Genomic DNA, 24212 nt, shown 5'->3' with positions numbered 1-24212 from the left:
TCACTCAGCGGTGGAGAACCACAACTGTAGAGATTAATTAAAATATTATATAAAAATACTTATCAGGTCGCCGTCAGGAAGTATAAATAAACGAACCGGCGATGATGACGACGAGGAGTCCGCGGGCGAAAGCGACGCGAGGAGAAGGCGTCGTGGCCGTTACGGATCGCATCAGCCAAAACGGAGTCTCGTAACGGGGGTGGCAGCGCGATAGGGCAGGGACGGTCCACACGAACAGCGCCACGGCCGTCTCAGGAGTACGGCGCGGGACCGGCGAGTGGCCAGCTGGGCCCACGCAGCAGTGAGCTCCGACAGCTGGCGTCGCCCTCGTGCGTGGGTGCCCCCCCCCCTGTTAAAATTCGCGGTCTGATCGAGGTAGTCACCCACAAGTTTACCAAAGCACTGGTATTGAGCTTTTGGAGAGCCAAGAGATTTGCGACGCGTGGACGACGAGGACCGGATCTGAGAGCTATGTATGGTTCGTCGCACCTGGCCATCGTAGCAGCGGCAGCTGCTGCAGAGACTTTTTATGTTGAAACCGTAACAAAGCTAGTGGGCGTGGTACGATTCCTTTTTCTTGGTCTGGGCCCGCATTGGTTTGATATGTTTATTTTTATTGTCTACGACACACAATGTGCGTACTTAATTTAATCGAGTAACAGTTTGACGCCTAACTGTTAGTAGAATACGATTTATTTTATTGTTAATGTTGTAAATTTTTAAAATTATTTATGTTGCAATTGTTTTTGTTGGTAATTAATTATTGTGGTTTTTACCCTGCTCAGCAGCCAGCCAACTCCTTCCCTCTCTCCGTTATAATTCCTCTCTTCCCAGATCTCCACCGCGCGCAACCTTGGGTGGCGTTCATTAAGAAAAGAAAAACAAGAAGGAAAAATGAAAAGGGAGCATCAAGAGGCTGCCGGCGGCGGCGACAGAAGAGGAGGAGAAGGAAATTGGTATGTTGCAGCGGAGCAAGAAAAGGGGAAGGCCTTGATGGGGACGGACGACGGCGTCGACGAGCTTCTGGCGGCGCTGGGTTACAAAGTTCGGTCGTCGGACATGGCCGACGTGGCGCAGAAACTGGAGCAGCTGGAGATGGCCATGGGGAGTAGCGCCGCCGCCAACGACGACGCACTTCTTGCCCACCTCGCTTTCGACACTGTCCACTATAACCCCTCAGACCTCTCCAACTGGGTAGACAACATCCTCTCGGAGCTTAATGCCCCTCCGCCTCTTCCCCAACCGCCGCCGCCGCCGCCGCCTGATGACCCGCTTAGTCTTCAGTTCGACCTTCCCCCCGCTGTCACAGAGCAATACACGATCGGGACGGTTGACCTACCGGACGGCAGCCCTTGCAAACCGGCTGATGTCGATGAACTTCAGCCGGAAGCTTCTACTGCCTCCTCGGGCTGGCTAATTTCCCAGTCTGGTCATCAGCCAGAAGTTGCGATGTCCCTGAGAGATCGAAAGAGGTTAAAGGTCTGCAGCTCACCTCCCTCGTCGACAATCACCGCGGATGCGGCGACAGCAGCAGCAGCGCAGCAGGTGGTCATCGTCGATTCGCAGGAGGCAGGTATCCGTCTGGTACACGCCCTGATGGCGTGCGCAGAGGCGGTGCAGAAGGAGAACTTGAAGGCGGCGGGCGCTATCGTGAAACAGATATCCGTTCTGGCCGCATCGCAAGGTGGCGCGATGCGCAAAGTAGCCGGATATTTTGCGGAGGCTCTCGCCCGCCGGATCTACCGGCCGCAGCCCCCTCGGGGCATGGGCTGTTCGAGTACTGTTGAATCCGCAGCCTTGGACGACATGCTTCACCATCACTTCTACGAGAGCTGTCCCTACCTCAAGTTCGCCCATTTCACAGCTAACCAGGCCATTCTGGAAGCCTTCGCCGGCTTCCGCCGCGTTCACGTTGTCGATTTTGGTATGCGTCAGGGACTGCAGTGGCCGGCGCTCCTCCAAGCCCTGGCTCTCCGCCAAGGAGGCCCGCCGTCATTTCGCCTCACCGGAATCGGCCCACCGCAGCCCGACAACTCTGACGCTCTGCAGGAGGTGGGCTGGAAACTCGCCCAGCTCGCGAAGACCATCCGAGTCGACTTCCGGTACCGCGGCTTTGTGGCCGCTAGCCTCGCGGATCTGGATCCCTACATGCTTCTCGGTCCGGAAGCGGACGGCGGCGGCGTGGAGGACGACGAGCCGGAGGTGGTAGCTGTGAACTCGATCCTCGAGCTGCATCGACTGCTTGCACGCCCAGGGGCGCTGGAGAAGGTGTTGGGGACGATCCGCGCGGTACGGCCGGTGATCGTGACTGTGGTGGAACAGGAGGCGAACCATAATGGCAGGGCGTTCCTGGATCGGTTCACCGAGGCGCTGCACTACTACTCCACCATGTTCGACTCGCTGGAGGGGGGCGCCTCGCCGCCCGCCGCCGTCGAGGTGGGCGGGCATGACCAAGCGATGGCGGAGATCTACTTGGGCCGTCAGATCTACAACGTGGTGGCGTGCGAAGGGGCGGAACGAACAGAGCGGCACGAGACTCTGCCGCAGTGGCGCGCGCGCATGTCCCGTGCCGGCTTCGACTCCGTCCCCATCGGATCCAACGCTTTCAAGCAGGCGAGCATGCTCCTCGCCCTCTTCTCCGGCGGCGAAGGCTACCGGGTGGAGGAGAACGACGGGTGCCTCACCCTCGGCTGGCACACGCGGCCCCTCATCGCCACCTCCGCCTGGCGCGCAGCCGGCGATCCCTTGAGCACCTCTGCTTCCTGCCGAACCGCTTCTTCCTAGGGCACGCACCCCAGCCATTAGATCGGCTGACGGGTAACTCCTGGCCGCACAATCTAGTGAATCTGACCGCGTTCGACGTCTCACATAGTGCTGATTGCTGAATGCACACCTCTGATGGGGCTCCACTATTTTTTGTTCTACCTATCTACGAACGTATATGATTAATCCCGCTGCACGAATCTCCAAGCATGTTAAATAAGCTCTGAGAACCGCCGCCTCTTTAAATCAGATCCTTTCTCTTGCCAATGTAAATTAAATTCTAGATTACATGTAAATTAATTAATGGTGACTTTAACTCAAACTTATCATAATCTGGCCTCGTTTTAACCTTAAATTCTCTTATGAAGTAAACACAATAATGTTAAATACTGTCCTCTGTATTAACCTTTTAAAGAAACACTTCCAAACTGGAGAGCATTTCCTTAAAACAAAAGGGGGAAACCCCCAAATGTTCAATAGATCACGTTATTACAAAGGTATTTTACTAATTGCAACCGTTCTGAATATAAACTTTAAAAAGGAAAATTTTACCTATAACTAAATTGGGTAAACTAAATATGCACAAAGTGATTAGTCGATCATGCGTCGGTGCAGAATTTAAGTAAACTGAAACATACCTGAAGCCAACTGAAGTGATTCACATAAGAATAAGAACCTCATAGAATACCTTTTGATTGCAGTTCAAATAAAATAAGACAAATGCACAAGAGCATTAAAGAATTGGCATAGGTGCAAGAAAGTTCTTCCAATAGGTTCTGTCGACTCCACTAGGTTCTGAAATCTACTACATAAAGAGAAATTTTGAATTGCATCAATGTTATGGCATCACACTAGGTTCTGTCGATTCCAGGAGGTTTGGAAATAGTCGAGTAGGCCTGAATTTCTCTGATTTTGTAAAGAGAATTGGTATGAACCAGACCATCTGGACTAGTTTTTGAACACTGGATAAACATACAATTCCATGAGGTACAAAGCTAAGCAACCTGAGATGAAACTCAAGGGTGGCAAGAACAAGATCACTTGCACACGGCTTGGTTTCATGGATGAACTGAAAGAATTGGAAGATCACAACTTTTGTGTTTATTCTTATAAAACAAAACACTATACTTGTTAATTCTCCTCTTTATGGCCTAAGATTCATTTTGGCTGCTCAAAAATTGCGAGCAGTTCACAAGAAACGAAAGGAGATAAGGAATAGAAAAGAAACTAGAGGGTAAAACTGGAAGAGGAGAACCTTGTTTACTTCATAAATTGCTGAGTTAATCAATAGTTGGATCGCTGGGAACTTGGCCAAAGATATCAGGGCATCCGTCCCACTTGCGGTCTTCTCTAGCCTCCCAGTATCCTCCTATGTACCGATATGTCTCAGTCCCTTTATCTTTCACAAACCATCGTGGTTTCCAGCCACTTTCCTGCATCCTTCTCGCCTGCAACACGTGACAACTAGTGCATCAAAGGAAAGTACGAAGGCAAACATGATTGAGTACAGCATACCACAAACAGTAAATTAGACATTAATGACAACTTGTCCTTGTCAGCAATGCCACTGAACAAAATTACAACAAGGATTATATTCTTGCTATTTTCTATTATTATGCAATTATATGTTTTGACCCCTCATTTTTCAAAACCTTAACGGAATTTGTCTTACTGGACAATGTAAGTTCCTTGGAATATCCGAGATGAGATCCTCTGTCTGAAAATGTTGTGTTCCCGTGTCCCAGCGCCGATCGGATGGCTATGACATTTTCATGATGTACACTGCATCCTTGAGATGTGATCATAGCCGTCCGATCGGCACTGGGACATAGGGACACAACATTTTCAGGATAAAGGATCTCATCTTGGGATATCCTAGTGCAAATGGCTTCATGAAGTTTCAAATTTCAGTTAGTTTTGGATTGGCTGAAAAAGTTTATAGGCAGTTCAACGAATGGTCATAACAGTAAAAAAAAAAAAAAAAAAAAAATACCTATCGCTGACCAAGAAAGCAATGGCTTCCACATAAATTACCACTAGTAAAGGAATATATATAAAACCTAACCTGGCGTTGTCTCTGTTCCAGTCTCAACTTCTCAGCATTTGCCATGTCATACTCCCCGTTCTCCAAGCACCTTTGATCAGGCCTCAGCCTTGAATCAGTTGGTGGCAATAATTCCTGCTTGAAATCGAGGATAAGAATAAAGAAATAAACCAAAACTTAAGACAAAGATGCATGGATAATAAGTAAAACAAGGATTGTAACCTTTAATCCTGGGGTGAGCTCATTCATTGTTATTGCGAACCGTGTGAGATTGTATCTAGTGGGGAATTTAGGGAGCTTGCTACGTTTCCACAATAATTGGGCTTCAGACAACAATTCAGATCCTTTACCTTTTCCAGAGATATCTCCATTTATATAATGCATGCTCTCATCCCATTTTCCAATGAGTGTTGCTGCAGTTTTGCCATTGCGATCCTGAACTACACCTTGCACCTACAAATAGATTGCACATAGTCACCACTATTCTGTTGGCTGAAAAGCAAATAAATTAACAGTTAAATTTAAAAGGAATTTTAAATGAGAAATGAAGATGTTGAAAAACATATGCAAGCAAGATGCGTTTGGATCACCACATAGCGCATAGTACCTTATGTGACCAAATATATCATATTATAATATTTAATATTAACTATATTTCACCTACAAATAGATTCCACGGGGTGATTTCTATTCTATCGGCTAAATAGCAAACAAAAGCTAACAGCAAACTTCGATTAGTTTTAAATGAGAAATGAAGGTGCTAAAACCACATAGGCCATATACATTAAGTGGTGGCGAATACACGAACATTATAAAAATACTTAATATTAACTATATTGCAACTGCAAATAGATTATACATGATCACTGTGGCTGATCACTACTATCGTATGTGCTGAAAAACAGACAAATCATTAGAGATGCTAAATTAGCAACTAAATTTGATTAGAAATTTACATGAGAAATGAAGGTGTTAAAAAGCACATGCAGCTAATGTCATGTGGTCGCATCACCCAGAGCATATACGTTATGCAAACAGATATACAGTCATTATAACGATATCTATTACTAAATATTGACAAAACAGAATTATTCTTAAGAAATTATCATATAAAATCCACAAAAAAAGTGTTAACCAAATGTTAATAATTAATAATACTTAAGTTTCTGATACTTAACCTGCACATGAAAATTTGTACAGCATATATAAAGAAACAATTTTTTCTTTACGCTTTTCTTTTTCATTGAAGGGAGATTGACTTCTGATGATTATACATTCTTATAATGGTGACAATACCATCTTCAAATTCACTGACAATTCACTAATGCCATGTTTCCCACCACAATAAGGAAGGTAATGACTAGGGAAAAAAAGAGGCCAGGAAGAAAAATTCATAGAAATATATGAAAAAGATTGCAAAATATTTACCATCCAATCATTTCCTTGGAGGGAAAGAAAGAGGGAGGAAATAACAAAATCATAAAACAAAATGGATTTTAGATAATAACTTTAAAATTTTGAAGGTCAGATTTGAGTTCCATCACACATGAAAGTGAAGTGAGTTTTTCTTCAAATCGGATAAAAGTAATATAGAGAAATTTGGGAAAAGATTTTCTGCTAAAGGGAGTGAAGGGTAAGAGCAAAATTATGCAAGGATTTTAAATCAGAAAATCACAATGTTTCTTGAGTAAAACAAACAGGAGAGAAGAAAAAAAAGGAAAGGAGGAAATTGAAAGACCAAAGATTTGATATTTAATGTCTAGGGATTCAAGTTAAACAAACATAATGTATGATTGAATTACCCTCCTGAAATTGTGCTTCTTTAGAAACTTCTGAGTTATCTTCATTCAATATGATCAATAGTTATTCAAAACACCAGAGCAAACTTGTGATCCACTTTGAGGTTCAGCTATAATCTTATAGCAGCTAAATTACCTTGCTCAACTAGCCCTAGAATAGAAGAAAACATAGAAAAGGCAATATATGCAATAAAAACTGAGGAAAAAGATGGGGGATATAGTATCTACTATGTCACCATCATCATCATTACAAAGAGAATTAGGAAGAACAAGGGAAAAAAGTGGCAACCTGATGTGGGTTTCGATCAATTATTGACTGCTCCTTGAATTTTAGCTTGCATGAATATTCACAATTTCCTTGTATGCGCATAGCACCATAATGATCACAATAAAGTTTCCCCAATATAAGATTGTAAATGGAAGTCGTTACCTAAAACAGAAAGACTCAAAATCTATATATAGAACCAAAACCAAACTTTTTAAGTAATTCATGCAATACCTAATACCTTGCTCCACTGAAAAATTTCACCATCATCAAATTCAAGGGTGAGTACACCAACTGGATCCAGCTGAATTGAGCGACCCCAAAACTTGCTTTTCAAATTGCTATCTCCCCAGAACTTCCATCCCTTTCCCTCACAATGGCATGCAACAATCATAGGGTGATGACTGACCTACATAAGTCATAAAGAATAAAATTATAACTAATCCAACCTGTTATGATGCACAGCAGAAGAAAAATAATGAGGAAAAAAAGAAATCAAAGGACATGTGATTTGTATTAACTTTCAAATCACGTCGAATATCCAAGATTAGTCCATCAATAAAAGGAAAATGAATCAAAGTAGAATACACATTTCTAGTCAGAAGACCAAGTTGAAGTTGCTTTTTTGTGCTTGTTTGCCCTTTTCTTCTTCTTCCTTTTTTTTTTTTGCAATGACAGGTGCATGGATCTACCAGAGGATAATTCAAACCACACACACAAAAAAAAAATCATTCGATTGATTAAAAAGGGATTGTATATCACATCAGTAATGTGGTCCCTTATCTAAAATGCCTGCACTTTTTAGAAAATTATAAATTAATAAAAGTGACCTTACCATTGTGCATTATACATAATGATCAAATTAATTACAATTAGTATTAATTATCATTTTATCTAATTTTACAATTTTATTGGATCTATTGATGTCACATGTTATAAAAAGTTACCTTACCATTGAGCATTATACATAATGATCAAATTAATTACAGTTAGTACTTAGTATTAATTATCATTTTATTTAATTTTACATTTTTATTGGATCTATTGATGTCACATGTTATAAAAAGTTACTATTTCTGTTGTCATTCTTATTATAATAAAATCATTATAAATAATCATTTTATTATTATGAATAGTCTTAGTAAGTTGATATCAATTGATAAATAAGTTAATTAGTTAATGAATTTGTTTATAATTTTAAATGCTAATTAACTAAATGATTTAATTGATGGAATTGATATAAATATTTTAACATTAATTGACACAGTAATTACATAATTCTTTATATCGTTATTTTGACATTAATCAAGTAATTTATTTAATGTTATTATATCATTTAATCAAGGTTGGCTTAAGAACCAAGAACACTCTACAAGTTTGAATTGCAGAACCAGCGCTTAGGATTGCCATATTTGAAAATTATAGAATTACTCAGCATTCCTAAATTAGCAAAACCATAACAAAATATTGGACAATGCTTGAATGATAAAAATGAAAACCACCGAGAAGACCATCAATCGAGAGAATCACATGTGCCAACAGTAGTAGGAAATAGCATGCCATCTTTCAAACTGATGTCACATCCTCTTAGTGAAATAAGTAAGCATTATTACTTTTCTAAGCATTCTCCTCTTTACTGAGCTGATGACCACGTTCATGAAAAATGTCCTATTTAGCCAAAAGGATAACACCGTCTAAGGTTTGCCATTTCTATCAAATGTTAACACTAATACTGAGAAAACCAAAAAAAAAACATTCTCAGCCGTAAATTAAGAGTTCAAAGCCCTACAAGAAATTTCATTGCCCCTCACAAAAGCTTCAATATAAAGGCATAAGCACTTATCCATATGTAAGTATAACATAAAAGCTTGTTTTCTTTTTTGCTAATATAGATCGAGAACAAGTAGGTGGAAACTAAGGCCAAATTTAACCAGAAATGGATTATGTTTTGTAATTGTATGATTGAAACCAACCACTCACCTTTTCTGAGAAGAATCTAAGACCTTTATCTGGATAGTCAGCTTCATAGGTTTCACCGAGAAGTGGATTAAATGGCTTGCAGATTCTGCCATCAGTTGAAGCATATCCAGAAACAGCAAATGCAGCAACATTAAGAATCCTCATAAGACCATTGCCCTAGAAATTTTGAAGAAAATAAAGGTAAAAAAAACAAAAGCAAAGCTAAATTTGATGAAATAGAATGTATAATAGCATCGGCATCCACAAACAATGTTATGATTCTAAGTAACGATGTTGCAGATGAATTTTAAAAACAATATTTAAGTAACCTGACATGGATTGGGGAGCATCAAGTAAACCAGCAATTATGAGTATTAAAATTAATAGGGTTACGAGGAATAGTGGCTTTAGTCCCACTGTGGTTGTTAAGGTTAATTATCTAACCACCTATCCCAAAAGCTCGAGTTATTTAGAAAGAAACCAATTTATATCATGGATCCCTGCAATTGCCCACTTGAGACTAATTCAATTTGCCTCCACATGACCATCATAATTTAGAGGTACAAACCTAAGTTTTTTTCTTGACATAGGTATGATTTGAACTTTGGATCTCTTACTCTAATTCCATGTTAATTGTGTGGCTAACCACTTATTACAAAAGTTTGAATTGTTAGGAAGAATAATAATTTATATAATGAACCCAACACTTATCCATGTGAGATTCATGGACATGGAGCATCCAAACATCAACAATGGAACTTCCAGGTTTAGGGTTTTATCAAGTGTCACACATATATGATATATCCATATAAAAAGATATCTTCTGCCAGTGGAATAGAAAATTCTCTTTCCCCAAAGTCAACATGGTCTATGAGAGCCTCTCATTGGATTATGGTTTCCTAGAAGATTTCCCTTAAAGAGAGGCAGTCCCCTCATCCGTCACTTCTTTCTCTCCTATTTCTCTTGTTCACAAAAAGCACATTCCTGTGATCATGGGATTCCAATCCGCTCAGTCCTACAGATAAATTGACAAATAGTGGCCCCAAAAGTGTCTTTATATTATGGGGCACTCCGCTTGTAAGTCATTTAAAGATGGAATTGCCTTTTGCCCTGCTGTCAAACATGGGATCAGAGTCAGGGCCATATTTTATAAGCCACGATTGGCAGGCATAAGTCCCATTAAAACTTTCAAGATCCAGGTCCCTTGTGGGTAACTGCAGTGGTCATTCATGGTTCGTTTTTATATTGAGATGTTTCTTGAAGTGACTAGCAATTGGGCACAAACCAGCTCAGCTCTATTTTCAACAGAACCTAAAATATAGACAACAGCTAAAATATAGTGTAATAGACAGCAAGGGCATGGATGTCACGTGTCAGTATAAAAAAAAATCAAACTCAAGAAATATTATCTTTACAGGTGGGTTAATTTCACCATTACACAGATTTATAATAATAAAAAATTAATGCAAGTTTTGATAATTCAAATCATGTTGACAGTCCCTTTACCACCTAGCATGCTAAATTCCAAACATAATTGAAAATAGATAGAGGATGTTAAACATGTGTCACAGTTAAAACCTATTGATATGTCAAACAGAATAACTAGTAATGTAACCTAACATAATTTCTTTTCAAAATAGTTGAGTGTTCATATTACCTTTTTTCCCCACTCATATGCTCGATCGATAAGATAGGAATATTCCAGATCCTCGAAACACTTCTGCAGTGATGAAATTGGTTCATTAAAATACACTGGAAGGCAAACTTTTGTAAGATCCTTTCCAATATTGTCTTTGATCATTGACCAGAGGCTCACTCCCTTTTCTTTTTCAACAGGATCAGGTAGTTTTTTACGTCTCCTAACATAGGGATAGTTAAATCCCACAGATTTCATAGAAGAGTCACTAGCATCTCCAATACAGATGCCATAATCATCCTCATCATCAGAATCAACTTCAGATCTATAGAAATCAGACTCTGTGCTCTTAAAAGAGCTCGATGATAGAAAATCTCGTGTATCAAAAAAGGCATTATCTTCTTCATCTGTTTCTTCTTCGACAGCATCAGGTCGTTCATTGTCGTAATCAGATTCGCTTGCACTCCCTTCTGGAAAAATATTTAATGGGTAAGATACACAGATAATGCAACTTCAAGCAATTAACCAAATTAACTAGCAAGAAAGATGCACTACAAACATAGAAAATATAAATCACTTGAGAAAGAAAAAGGGTAGCAGCAGTCAAATATGTGCCAATACTGACCAAGAGTGAGTTTGTAGAAGGAAACGAAGACTGAAGACAGGTTTTCATGTAGAAACAAACAAAATAAAACAAACAAGAAGCAAAAAACTACCACAGTCATATTTTTAAGCAATCACAAAAGCGAAGAATTAATGAAGGAAAACATCTAACAAAAATAGTTATTTTAGAAATTGCACCATTGGTTAGTGTCATAGATTGCACATGTCGATCTCCATCCATAAACTATAAATGAACAAAGAAGAACACAAAACTAAGCAATATTAGGTATCCATTAGATTTGTTAGTCACCAAATGATGAGAATTTGCTGCTCAACATTGGACCTCCTGTGTAAATCAAATGTATCCAACAACTGTGAGACACACTGATCATCAGCCAAATTAAGAATTTAAATATAAAAGGACATACATCAGTGGAGCATATACATAATCCGTCATGAAACTGAAGACCTTATTGTTCTAAGAAATCACATACAGCATATGAGCATAATAACCTAAACTTTGACAATTATAGTAAATTCTATTACCTTTTAATTGAAAGGTTAAGATTATTGTGGAAATTGTTAGGTTGATAAAAGCATCAAAATTAAAATCATGTTGAATCATTTAAATCAGATTAGGTTAAAATCTTAATAGAAAGGAAAGATCATCTATATAATATTGTGGTAAGAAACTAGCATGTTATCATAAGCCATTGTATAAACCATCATACCACTATATTTCTCTTGTCTTGATCTAGAAGCAAGTCCATGTTCTTTAGTTTGTCTTTGGCTCTCATCAACAAGAGTATTCTCCAAGTCAACCTTTTCTGTCTAAAAAAAAGAATGAGATAAAGTATTTCTAGTTAATGTACTAAAAAGTAAAAATAATAATAAAAAAATACTTCCAGTTGATGTACTAAAAAGTAAAAAAAAAAACACTTTAATATGAGTCCAGCATAACTGAACAGTCATTATTTGTCATTCAATGGATTGTTTAACATTATTTTAAAATAAGAAATAATCAGGTTGAGTAATGTGAGTTTTAAATAATTTGGAGATAACTGGTTTGAGGACTAAAACTTTCACTTGGAGACTCACAAAAATAGGGCTTGAAAAGATTATTATAATGAAAGTATATTGGAATGCATGTTAATACATTGGTCTCATTAAAAGATACCAGCAAGAGTTGATATTAAATTATCAGCATAACATGGTATAACTTGGTGAGTAATGCGCCCCATCTGCCAAATAACAAGTCATATAAATTGAGATTAAAAAAGATGTAGAAATAAGATTCTTTTGGTTGCATGAAAAATGGCTTGTTATCTTCTCCTCCATATTTCTGCCAACGACTAATCATTAGGATGCATTTTTCCCATCATAAATCGAAAACCTTTTCCAATGGACAATGATATTTTCCATTCTTTGCCTTTTCCTTAAAACTTCAGAATACTAGAAGTAATCAGAGGCTTGACCATTAAAAAAAGTTTTTGTATTAACCCTCTTTCTTCGACCACCTTCTGTCAGTTAAACTGGTTGGGATCTGTGACACGGTATCTCATCATTCACTGGCAGCAGAGTCATCAGCACTGATTGTATACTTAGGGCATCGATCCGAGTGACCATGCGTGAAACATTGTTCTTGCTTTAGGACAGAGATAATCAGCTCAAGATCACTTATAATTCTACTTTAAATTTAATTTTCCCCAAGTATAATCGTTATGTTGTTTTTATTTTTTGATCTTAGAGCAGGGATTACTCGTTTTTGTTTTATTGCTACAAAAATAGCAAGTTCTTCAAATGCATGAAAAAAAAAAGAATCAAAGAATTAATTTGAGTATTAGAGATTATGAAACTGGATGTAATGACTAAGACCTACAAGTTGTGTAAAAATTGTCATGTTACTATTCTTGGAGACTGCAAATCTAGTTATGTTACAATTGCAATTTACAAGTCAGTAAGATGATAATATGTTGAGTTAATACATCAATCTAACACATCCTTTGAAGTTCTTAAATCTAGCACATCCCTTAAATTTGTCAAATCTAGCAAAACGTATGTATTTCTTACTAAAATACAATATCAGTTGTCAAGTATTCATCCAGTTGCTATTAAAATATGACATGACATCCACTTCTCACTTTATCAATTTGTCAAATTACACACTAGACTTCCTGCGTGATATTCATCTAGTTAGTGTCAAATTTGTCACTTTGTATGTTTTATCAAAACTAGAATAATTAATATAAATTTTCTCAAATCTAACATATTATCAAGGTCATGATAGGTGAGGGAGAAGAAAAGAAGTCGGTTATTCTATGATTTTCATATTACATATGATTTTAACATACCTACATTGGTTGATTTGTTGATGCTTTTATTGTAATCTAAGTTCTCTACGATATCAACTGCTCTTGCATTGCTGCATCTAGCTATCACAAATTTTTTCTCTCAAAAATCTAGGTTTAAGGTTTCTAAGGGTGAGTAAAGTATATGATTGAGATATGGCTAACACTTTGAGTAGACTATATCAAAAGTAAGTTTCGCTATGACATTAATCTTTGTGTATATTCTTGAGCCGCAACAGATGTGGATTCTTAGATTGATAAGTCCATATGTGAACTATAGTTTGCTCAAAAATTCAAGATCAATTTTTTTTAATATTAAAAACCACTAATGAAATAGTTAATAATTATAAAGCTAAAAAGATTATTTTAACAATTAGTCTCACTTGTGTGTTCATAGCTAAAAGATGATTAAGACCTGCAAGTTATGTAAAAATGGCCACGGTGCATGCTAGGATGGCAATTACAAAAAACTACTACTCATACAGGCTTTCCTCATAGACTGCAAAACTAATTATGCTACAGTTGCAATTTATTAGTAAGGCGAAATGAATGACTAAACCCACAATCTAAAACGTTTATACAGATTCATAAACGCAAAGAAGAAGCTGTGAACAACAGAAAAGGGATCCCTTTGATACCTCTAATTGGCGGAGGGTGTCGACCAAGAGGGTCTGCTTCTGCTTAAGATGAGCAAGCTGGTTCTGCAGAGCCGAAAACTCGCCTTTCATGATCTGTTCGCACTCTTGTATCACCGCGTCGCTCAGTTTTTCTTCCTGTAGCCTATTCCGTAACTTATCGGTAGACACCGCAACGTTATCCACTGGCGCCATGAGCTCGCTGTTTGAAATCCTCGGGTACATGTCCTTCATCGCTAGCAGCGTCTCCATCCATGCCAAGCGACCATCCCTTGTCTCCGCCCTCAAGTGGAGTCTTTTCGTTCCTGAGAAGATGGAGAACCTCTTATCGTCCGATCTGCTCTCGCGAATAGAAGAAACCTAAAAAAAAGATATTCTGATCAAGGGACAAAGAGAAAACAGGAAGGGATCACCAAATTGGCTCTGCGTAAGAGCAGGGTGGTGACTACCTTAAGGTGGACTTCGCCGACAGGCTTGGAAGGGCTAAAGGAGAGACTGCTTCTGCGGCGGGACATGCGACGGGCGGACTCCTCTCCGATGACCTTCGACCCCTTCTCGACCTCCTGGCTAACCTCGATACGGTGGGGACCACGGATCTTGTAGTACGAGAGAACGCCATCCTGGAGCATGAACCACCGAGGCCTCCAGCCCTTTCCATAGTTGACCCACTTGTAAAGCATTCCCGAGATCCCGTTTCCGACGACGTTGTTGAGTCTCGTCCCGCGGTGATCGAGGGCGTCATGGAAGGAGGAGCGGAGGGAGGCGGAGGCAGAGAGCTCGGAAGGGAAGGAACGGTGAGGGGCAGACAGGCATCTGGCGGTGACGCCGTTCTGGTTGGGGCGGTGGGGAGGAGAGGAGTCGCCGCTTCTGGCGGGACCGGAGGCGGATGTAGGAGGCGGAGGCGGAGGGGAAGGGATCATGGGAGGGGCGGGATGCGGCTCAGAGAGCGGAGAAGCTGCGGCGGGGACCGGGGCGGGGGCGGCAGGGGAAACTGGGGCGGGGGCGGTGCAGCAGAAAGTATTCATCCGAGGAGGTATCTGATCTATATGAAGGAGGGGAGGAGAGGCAGTGGGAATGGCGAGGATGGCGGAGATCGCGAGACCGGCGGCGACGGCGACGGCGACGGCGACGGCGACGGCGACGGGCGGGGAGTGCGGTGGCGTTAGCTGGTGGTGCTTTCGTTTCGTTCTTATTTGGCCACGGTTTAGTTCCCGTGGCCAGCGATGCTATGAGAGAGAAAGTGCCGTCCTCTATTTCACTCTTTAAAGACATTGCAAATGCGCTCCGTCAAATTATAAGAATCGACGGTCATAAAAAAAACCACTTTTCGCTTTTAATTTATCTCTTTTTTTTTAAATGAAAAATCTAAAGTTTTAAATAATCAAAATGCTCTTTAGTTTATTTGTACTGATAAATAAAAACTAAAAAATAAAAAATAAACGGTGAAACAAAGATAATTATTAAATTTAAAAATATCACAATAATTTTATATAAATATTGGTATTAGTTACTTTTAGAATAGAATGAATATGTAAAGACATTAAAATAAATAAATATATATATATATATATATATATATATATATATATATATATATATATATATATATATATATATTATATTACGGCATTAAACTCTATCATAACGCGTGAGTTGATTTTTTTTTTTGTTAAACTCTAATATAAATGTAAATGTTAGAGATGATCTTTGTCTTGTTTTAATCTAGAAATAGTGTTTGCTTGCAAAGTACTCTAAACATTTTATGCAAAACTTAAAGCATAAGTTGGGCATCATTGCAAAGAAAATAAAATGTAAAACTTGTAAGAGGAATTTTTAAAATATTTTTTTAAAATTAATCTTAAGGTACTATATATATAAAAATAAAGTTCGATTACCATGTGCCAAATATAAAAAAAAAAAATTGAGAAAAAAAGTCCTCTCTTATTCTTTAAAGATCAATTTTCTTCTTTTGCAATCATCTAGTGATAGAAAGTGCTACTCTAAAAAGCATAGACATTATTTCCCAATAAGTTCCTTGATGATCATGCGAGCGAGCGAGCAATTATCTTTGGCGCATGAACTAAACTTGTTCTAAGGCGGTCGTGTTAGATGGCTAAACATCATTATCATACTATTAAGGAAGGTTAGGTAACATGAACATGACACTTAATAATAATGGATGAAACCACAAACCACAAAGAGGATGAATGCATTACTCATGACTCCTACCACCTACAAGATCCCTCAAGAAATCATGCATGATACACCTTTGTAGCGAAGATAAGAGTTGAATTAAAGCTTATCTCATTGAAGATAATATATGGACGATTGTGAGCCATTAATATAATTATCTGTTAATCTCTAATATAGTGAATTATCTCCTTAGGAACCTTTGGAAGATTATGATGGCTATAGAACTATGATGGTGATTATGGTGGCTCTGTGAGGATAAAGCATTGTTGTATAAAGTAACCACTAAAGGTTTTCAATTTTATTTTAGCTAGTTAGAACTAGATATTTAATCCTCTGGACCGATTAATTTTGACATCAACCGTCAAAATAAATTGGAAAGTATTTATAAGGGATGACTTTAATATCTTAAGTTTGTCATCTTACTTGAGAAAAATATTTTACAATGAGTTATAATTAAAAATTAAATCATGAATATTTAAAAGATTATAGAGACACTTTCTGTACATCATAGTAGGAGGGCTATCACTAAAGGTCTTCATTGACCTAACAAGTGATGTACAACATGATTAGACAGTATTTCAATGAAATGTCAAGCTAGCAGGGAAACCAGTTATCAGTATATGGCTACAAAAGCAAATATGCAGACTGCACATTTGAATATAGGTCCGTTGTTTAAAAAAAAAACAAAAAAGTGATTGTGCTCTTTTAGGTATCTCTCACATCCGTCTCCAATTATGGGACGAGAAATAAATTAAGGATTCAGTTTACAAACTACTGTCCAATTGACTAGCGATTTTTTATTTTTTCAAGGATATATGTTCATTGAAAATTGATTTTTTACACTCCATTTGATATGCATGATAGAATAGGATTATTTTTAGAAAAAAATTAATTTAACTTTTGGTAGAATTGATTAGGAGTAGAATTATAGATGATTAAAAATATAATTTAAAAAAAATTATTTATCCTACTTTTAATCCTATCCTAATCAATCAAATCTTATCTATCATGCATACAAAAACGAAGCCTAACAGTTATAATAAGTACATCATCTTCTAACTAATTAGAAATAAACAAAATAGTAATATAGGTTAAATTCATTATGCCCTAAAAGTACCAGTGCAGTAAATGAACAAGTAAAAAAGAGAAAAAACATGTATCTAAGATAGGGGTATAAATAAATCAAATTGCTCTTCGGATCTTAATTTGAAAAAAAAAAATTATTTGAGTTCGTTCGATTAAGTTAGATAGCTAGGCTCAAGCTCGAAGATAATATTATCGAGCTGAGCTCGAGCTTAATAGTATTTGGTTCATGAGCTCGTGAATAGAATATTTATTTAGAGGCTCACGATTCACGAACGTGTTCATTAAGAAGCTCGTGAATATATCCATTAAGAATCTCGTGAGCATGTTCATTAAGAGTCTTATTTATATACAGAAAGAGAGATTTTATCCAAGGCGACGTAATGAATACCTCTTTGCACGAAAGGCACCTCCATATAAATATAGAGAGAGATAGAAAGAAATGTTACACTGCACACCACTTTCCTAGTCAATCATGGATGACTCTCATTGAGTCCGAGCGCCTTGAGTGGCTGAAATCCGCTCGGGCGCCAATACGATTCCAAGGGCCCGACTCAATGAGAGTCGCCCATATAAGGAGTGTGCAGGATAACAACTCCTTATATATAAAGGGGTGTTACCCTACACATCCTTTTTGTGGACAACTCTCACTGAGTCCAAACGCTTGGAACTCATCCGAGCGTCCAAAATCCACTCGAGACACTCGGATGAGAGTCATCAACAAATGGGGTGTACAGGATAACAAACCCTTTTAACGAGCCGAGTTCGAATTAAGCTCGTTTAAATTTTAAATGAGTAATTTTCAAATCCAATTTGAACGAACTATGCTCGTTTAATTTTTAAATGAGCCATTTTCAAGCCAAGCGAGCTCCAATCATTCGCGAACTATTTAATTTTATTACAAGTCAAGTTTGAGCTTAAGAATTAAAACTTAAGTTAAACTCAAGCCAAGCTCATGAGTTTGGTTTAATTATACCCCTATCTGAAAGAGCCACCTGAATAAAATAACTCAAGTCTCGAACTACATATATAAACACTAAGAAACATCTTGTGTTCTTTCTCAATCTTGACTATGTCTTCATTGAGCTGTGAGCATTATTAGCCTAGATACTCCAGGATTATTCCAGTAACAAGCAATTTACATTATATTGGGTGTCGATCACCAAACAGAATCAGCTCTTTCTCTATTCTTGGGAGTGAAAATGGGCACTGAAGAAGTCGAGGAAGTCTCCATCTTTCATTGCAGTCCCATACAAGACATCTTTTTGTAAGATGGATAAGCTAGGGTATGGACCGTCGAGATGACGATTTTATCTTTTACTATCGATAAGCCGGGGGCAAATTTTCTAAAAGTCAATGTGCATAAACGATTCAGGATTTACCGGGTAGGGAACCGAGGGAAAACCGTTTACATGATATTGGACGAAAATGAGAGCAATTAGCCAAAGAGATCCTTAGCTTTGAGATTTATAAATGCCCAAATTGTAATTATTTTTTTTTTTAAAAATGAAGAAAATTGTAAGTATAATAAATTTTTGAGCTTTTTTTTTGCCAGAAATATAAAAACTAGTTGATTTTGGTTAGTCAAGCAGATCTACTTCATTTGTTTATAAAAAAGGATGGAGATATATTTTAATGTGATTGACATATATACTTTTACAAAAAAAAAATATCAAGTTGTTTCACCAAACGGTTTAAGCTTAATAGTACTAAATTAATTCATTCTACCCTTTTAGATTAAAAATGTTTACCAATAAAATTAATGGACATTTGACTTTTTCAATATAAATAAAATTATTTATAAGTCCATCAATTTCATAAGACGGGTTCCTCTTTTTAAAAAAATGAAAAGAAGTATAAAAATACAATTTAATGGGTATCTAACTTTTGAAAGACAAAAAAGGAAAAAAAAAATAATTTAATCAGTCAAGTTACTTCACCAAACATCTCGACTAACTAATTTATAAATTAATAAATTTAGTGGGCTTTGAACTCCTATTTTTTATTAAAAAAATCCAATTGTTTTTTATTTCGTGGAGTTGTGTCACCAGATATCTTGATTCATAGTAAACTATGGAAGGTAATTTGTTTGAACACTCTAAAACAAATACATCCAGTTTTAGTGCCATTTTTTTTTTTTACCTGGGCTGTAAGTTTGTATTATCACTCATTATACTTTCCGAGACATTTGAAGTAAATATAATCATCTTTTACTATAATTATATCGTTCATTGTAGATACCAAAGTATGATGCTGAGTGATCCCTAACCAGCAAGAAGTTGGCAGACTTAAGATCTGAGTGTACAATACGTTCCTCAGGTAATGTATCAACAGGTTCAAGCATTTGCTGCATTTAACTACATTTAATGCGACAATTAATATTCATTTAGTGAACAACAATTATAGACAGACAGCATTTGTTAATGGATGGATGCACCAGGCAGATAGATATTAGATATACTACTCTCCGCTGGAACAGTTCGCCCGGCAACAGTTGGGATAAGAGCAATCTATCACGGGGCTCCTCGGTCATTCATGTAGACCGTCTGTCCTTCATTACCGCACCAAACTCCCGTCTTTCCTCCTAACCTCTATTAGGAATGGTTCTGCCACCGTAGAGTGTAAATTGCCTAAATTCATAAGAAAATGCGCCTAATGCATAGTCAAGAAACTATTTAAACATTCAAATCAACGACCGAGACTTATAATCGATATTACAACCACAAATTGCTTGAGGAACAAGAATACAGAAGGATGCAATTATGTAATATATGGAGCAGTCGATCGATTGAAGGATCAAATTTGCCCAAAAGGAACATGAGTCGCGATGAAAACCCTGATTTTCCGAACAGAGAACGCAATTTCGACGGATGACTGCTGCAATTCAACTAGTAATCTGATGTCCGCAAGGATCTCAGAAAAGGAAACGATTGAAAGGGGAATAAATCGAATATCATTCTCAAAGGAAGCATGTCTCCTCCCGCCAAGACCTCAGGGTGGTGCGCTTCTAGACCTACTCATGAGTCAGGTTTGAATCGGATTCGGCCTGGGCCAGACCCAATTACTCGAAACCGGTTTCACTATAGATGATGCTTTTTTTTTTTTAATATCCCTAGATGGTGTTAAATTGTGAAAAAAAAAACCCAACCCCAACTTAAACTTTACTTCCCATGTCATATTTGTTCTCAGTCCTTAATCAAATATACTGAACACTAATTTACTTAATTGTTTTTTATAGGTTAAAATAATAAAAATATATATAAATTTTTAAAATTTAATATATTTAATATTTTCTATTAAATTGAACTCTGCTTTTTTTCCATCTGACCAATCAATTCAGCTTAGAGTCAATCGATTCAGTATAAATTAATTGATTGGTATGACTCTAAATCGATTAGTCAGGTAGAAAAAAGTCGAATTTAATTTGATAAAAATTATATTAAATTCTAGTTTAAATATATTAAATTTAAAAAGAATTATGTCTCCTTTTAAAATGGTTGTACTTATAAAAGTATAGGATAAATAAATAAATCAGCATATATTAGGAAATTTTTAATAATTTTATAGATATAGAGTGTGAGAATAAACTTTTTACACAAGGATTTGGGAGTAAAAATAATTTGTTATCCGAAAGTTTTGAACTATTTTTCCTTGTTGGTTATTAATGAAAATTTATTCAAAATAATGGCATCATCAGCACTGGAATGCAAGGGACAAATATCCTATCCATCGTGACGTCTATATAAGTTAATTATTTAATAATTAATTAAATAGCTTTCTTTCCAAAAAAAAAAAAGAGCATGCAGAGATAATAAATAAAAGTAATTTTGACCATTACATATTGTTATAATCGTTGGGAGAGTGACCATGGTTTAATGTATGTTATTTTTTAAATTCTATAAATAAAAGGTTTGTTTCATCATTTTCACGTATATCATGCATTTGTTGGAATTGGAGCGCACCAAAATACATATACTAAATTAGATTTTTTTTATAATACATATAATTTTATATAAAATAATATAAAAATATATCTCGAATTCTCAATAGAAATGAATAATATCACAGGTAAATAAAAACCCTACGTATTACTCCTCTAGCGATATCTACACATATTAGATCGTGAATTTGATATGATCCGTTAGGTGTTAGTCTCTTGGATCAACAAAGTTTTGGAAGCAATACCGATTTTTTTTTTTTTTTATTGGAAGAAAGTGAAGAAGATTTAGAGGAAGAAAATAGAGAGAAAAAGTTCATCTTGAATTTTTTCAAGGATAACTACTTATAGCTTCCGATGAATATGAATAGATATGAGTTTTCATATGCTCCATTAAGAAAACTAATATGTAGAGGAAGAAATCTGAGAAAAAAAAAATCAAGGATAGACCGATAAATATGATAACTTTTCAAATTCTCTATTAATTATCGTGATTCTTCAAATTCTCCATTAATTATTAATTACTTATTATGATTCTAATTATTCAAATTCTCCTATCTTTAGATCAAATAAATCAATATTTGAATGGACTAATTTTTGATATTTCTGAATTAATTAATAATCCAATTAATTATAATTTAGAAGTAGTAAAATTGATTAAGTTTAATATCCATTAAAATAATTAATCATTCATCTCTGCATACTATGCGTGTGACCCTATAGATTTTATACACAAAGGTAGTGTAAATCTGTATATGGACTAAGGTAATTGTCTAACAATAATTTTTTGCTACCCAACGTGATAAAATTAATATCAGTCATAAACTATAAACTATAAACTATAAACCATCATGAACTGTAATTCAATCTTTTCATTTAAGCATACATTTCAATTAATTCGGTACATTATGCATCATTACTAAATTAATTATTTTACATGATTTCTAAGATATAATAGACTCTTCTTGAATGATAAATCATTCCTCCCATGACCATGAATTTTGAGTTACTAATATCTCTATCAAGTGGTCAAGATGTTAATTCTTAATCCAAGAGAGCGATGAATCATCTATTGACTCAACACCATTCTTTTTACGTTTTACTATACACTTAACTACCGTATTAATCACAATATGATTAAAAAATATTTTTAACGACATCAAAGTACATAACTCTACACATAAAATAAATTAAATGAATGTCTTAAGTCAAAAAATCAGTTACACTTGTTCATAAGAGAAAAGATCAAGGATGTTTAAGATGTGGTCTCCTCTTAATCGTGTCCGGTGTACCTCGAAACTCAAGGCATCCCAAGTATAATTTGAATATCTATCTCTCGGTCTATCTCAATCTAGTTATACTCAGCGTTGATCTAGATATTCATATTCCCTCTAGATATATATTTGATTTAGGACTATTTTAAGATTAATATACCTATTAATTTGTGAGATTTTATTATTAATCAGTATAGAAAAATAAATAATTAATAATAAATACTTACCTTTCTGAAATAATTATCCACATATTAATAAGAGTGTCTTGTTTTGATTTTAAAATTTTAATGATAAGGTGTTCACCATCTCGAGAAAATCTAAATGAGGATAACAATATTAAATTAACTAATAATAAACCTAAATAAATTTTGACAATAAATTAACTAATAATAAATGAGGATATCAATACTTTTAAAATTCAGGATAAAATCGTAAGGTATATGTAGACTTATAAGTGTAAGTCATTTGTATTATTTTTTTTGGAAAAAATAATTATCTTATATTATTATGGACGATTTGAATTATAATCAACAATTAAGATTAATGATAAATTTGTTATAGCAACCATCGAATGGATAATTTCAGAAAAATCAAACAATCAGTTTCGAATCGTGATGAGGTTAGTGCTTCCCCGCTACGCGGACGCCACATTCTGCATGCTTTCATCTCGTAAAGCTTCTGTCGGTTCATGAGGAGGACACGGTGAAGCCCCAATTGAATCGGACCAACCAAACCAAATTCCAATCCGACCAAACCGAAATTGGCTGAATATTTAAATATATCATGATATTTAGCCATCAATTTGGCAATAATTTTTTTACAGTCGTGCATTGACTTCTTTTATAATTTTAAATTTTAAAATGCCAAACAACACACTAACTTCACGTTTTTTTTTTGTTTCGAAATGGACTATTGATAACATCTTTGAGTTGATAAGCCGTCCTATATGGTGCCAAAATATCAATATCTTTGAGTTGATAAGTCGTCCTGTATGATATCAAAAAATGAATACGTTCGTCTTCAATGTCTTCATCAATTTATCCCAAGATAACACGGAGTAAGTAAATTACGGATAGCTACTGGTCTTTGGAATAATGACTAGCACATAAGGTAGACATTTATTTTGACTTTGTCAAGATTCGAACTTTAAACCTCATGGTGACAACACCTCATGCGCTAGCCACTAGATCCATCTGAGGGACTAAAAACTAAGGTAGGATAAACTTTTTAACGTGGTTGGGCCCACCGCTTCGTGGCCCCATACCCTAGAAACCCCCGAAGGGATTTTTTGGGGAGCCTCAGTATCACGTATCCGGCGGATAAAGAATTGAGGGGGTGTTTGGTTGGGAGGAATACAAGTAGGGAATGAGAATAACAATCAATGTTAGTATTTGGTTTATAAGAATGGGAGTACAAATGAGGGAATGATTTTTTATTAGTGGGTAATGGTTTATTCCCGTATCCCACCCTTTCAATCATCTATTCCTGTATTTGCAGTAATCAAAATTTCTCCTTAATACCAAAAATACCCTTAACCTAATATTTCCCATCGCATCTCCTCTCCTCTGTTTGTAGCTACTCTCGAACGAAGTCGACGTCGCTCTCGAACGACGCCAAACGCTGCCACCTCGTCGAACGTCGCCACCTCGCCGGGGATTCGAAGATCCCCTTCC

The 24212-nt window shown here is 36.7% G+C and overlaps 2 protein-coding genes across 5 annotated transcripts; one reads left to right on the top strand and one right to left on the bottom strand.

Moving 5' to 3' along the window:
* Nucleotides 1-781: 781 nt before the first annotated feature.
* Nucleotides 782-3030, top strand: LOC122051025 (DELLA protein SLN1-like). Its single transcript, XM_042611934.1, has one exon. It carries the CDS (start codon nucleotides 895-897, stop codon nucleotides 2782-2784), a length of 1890 nt encoding a protein of 629 aa, XP_042467868.1. The 5' UTR covers nucleotides 782-894; the 3' UTR covers nucleotides 2785-3030.
* Nucleotides 3031-3375: 345 nt separating this feature from the next.
* On the bottom strand, nucleotides 3376-15303 carry LOC122051023 (oxysterol-binding protein-related protein 1C-like). Of its 4 annotated transcripts, none has more exons than XM_042611932.1 (10): nucleotides 14502-15303; nucleotides 14056-14412; nucleotides 11801-11891; nucleotides 10488-10936; nucleotides 8852-9007; nucleotides 7113-7280; nucleotides 6896-7036; nucleotides 5030-5260; nucleotides 4829-4942; nucleotides 3376-4211 (listed from the first exon to the last, which is right to left on the bottom strand). In XM_042611932.1, the coding sequence occupies exons 1-10, from the start codon at nucleotides 15075-15077 to the stop codon at nucleotides 4044-4046; spliced, it is 2451 nt and encodes an 816-aa protein (XP_042467866.1). In that variant the 5' UTR covers nucleotides 15078-15303; the 3' UTR covers nucleotides 3376-4043. The 4 variants fall into 4 exon arrangements, with proteins under 4 accessions (XP_042467866.1, XP_042467867.1, XP_042467865.1 ...); XM_042611933.1 differs by having other exon boundaries at nucleotides 10488-10933; XM_042611931.1 differs by having other exon boundaries at nucleotides 10488-10933; nucleotides 11801-11900; nucleotides 14502-15302.
* Nucleotides 15304-24212: the final 8909 nt, after the last annotated feature.

The sequence above is a fragment of the Zingiber officinale genome, chromosome 3A (assembly GCF_018446385.1).
Source record: "Zingiber officinale cultivar Zhangliang chromosome 3A, Zo_v1.1, whole genome shotgun sequence".
Lineage (NCBI taxonomy): Eukaryota > Viridiplantae > Streptophyta > Magnoliopsida > Zingiberales > Zingiberaceae > Zingiber > Zingiber officinale.
This window is presented reverse-complemented; position numbering and strand designations above follow the sequence as displayed.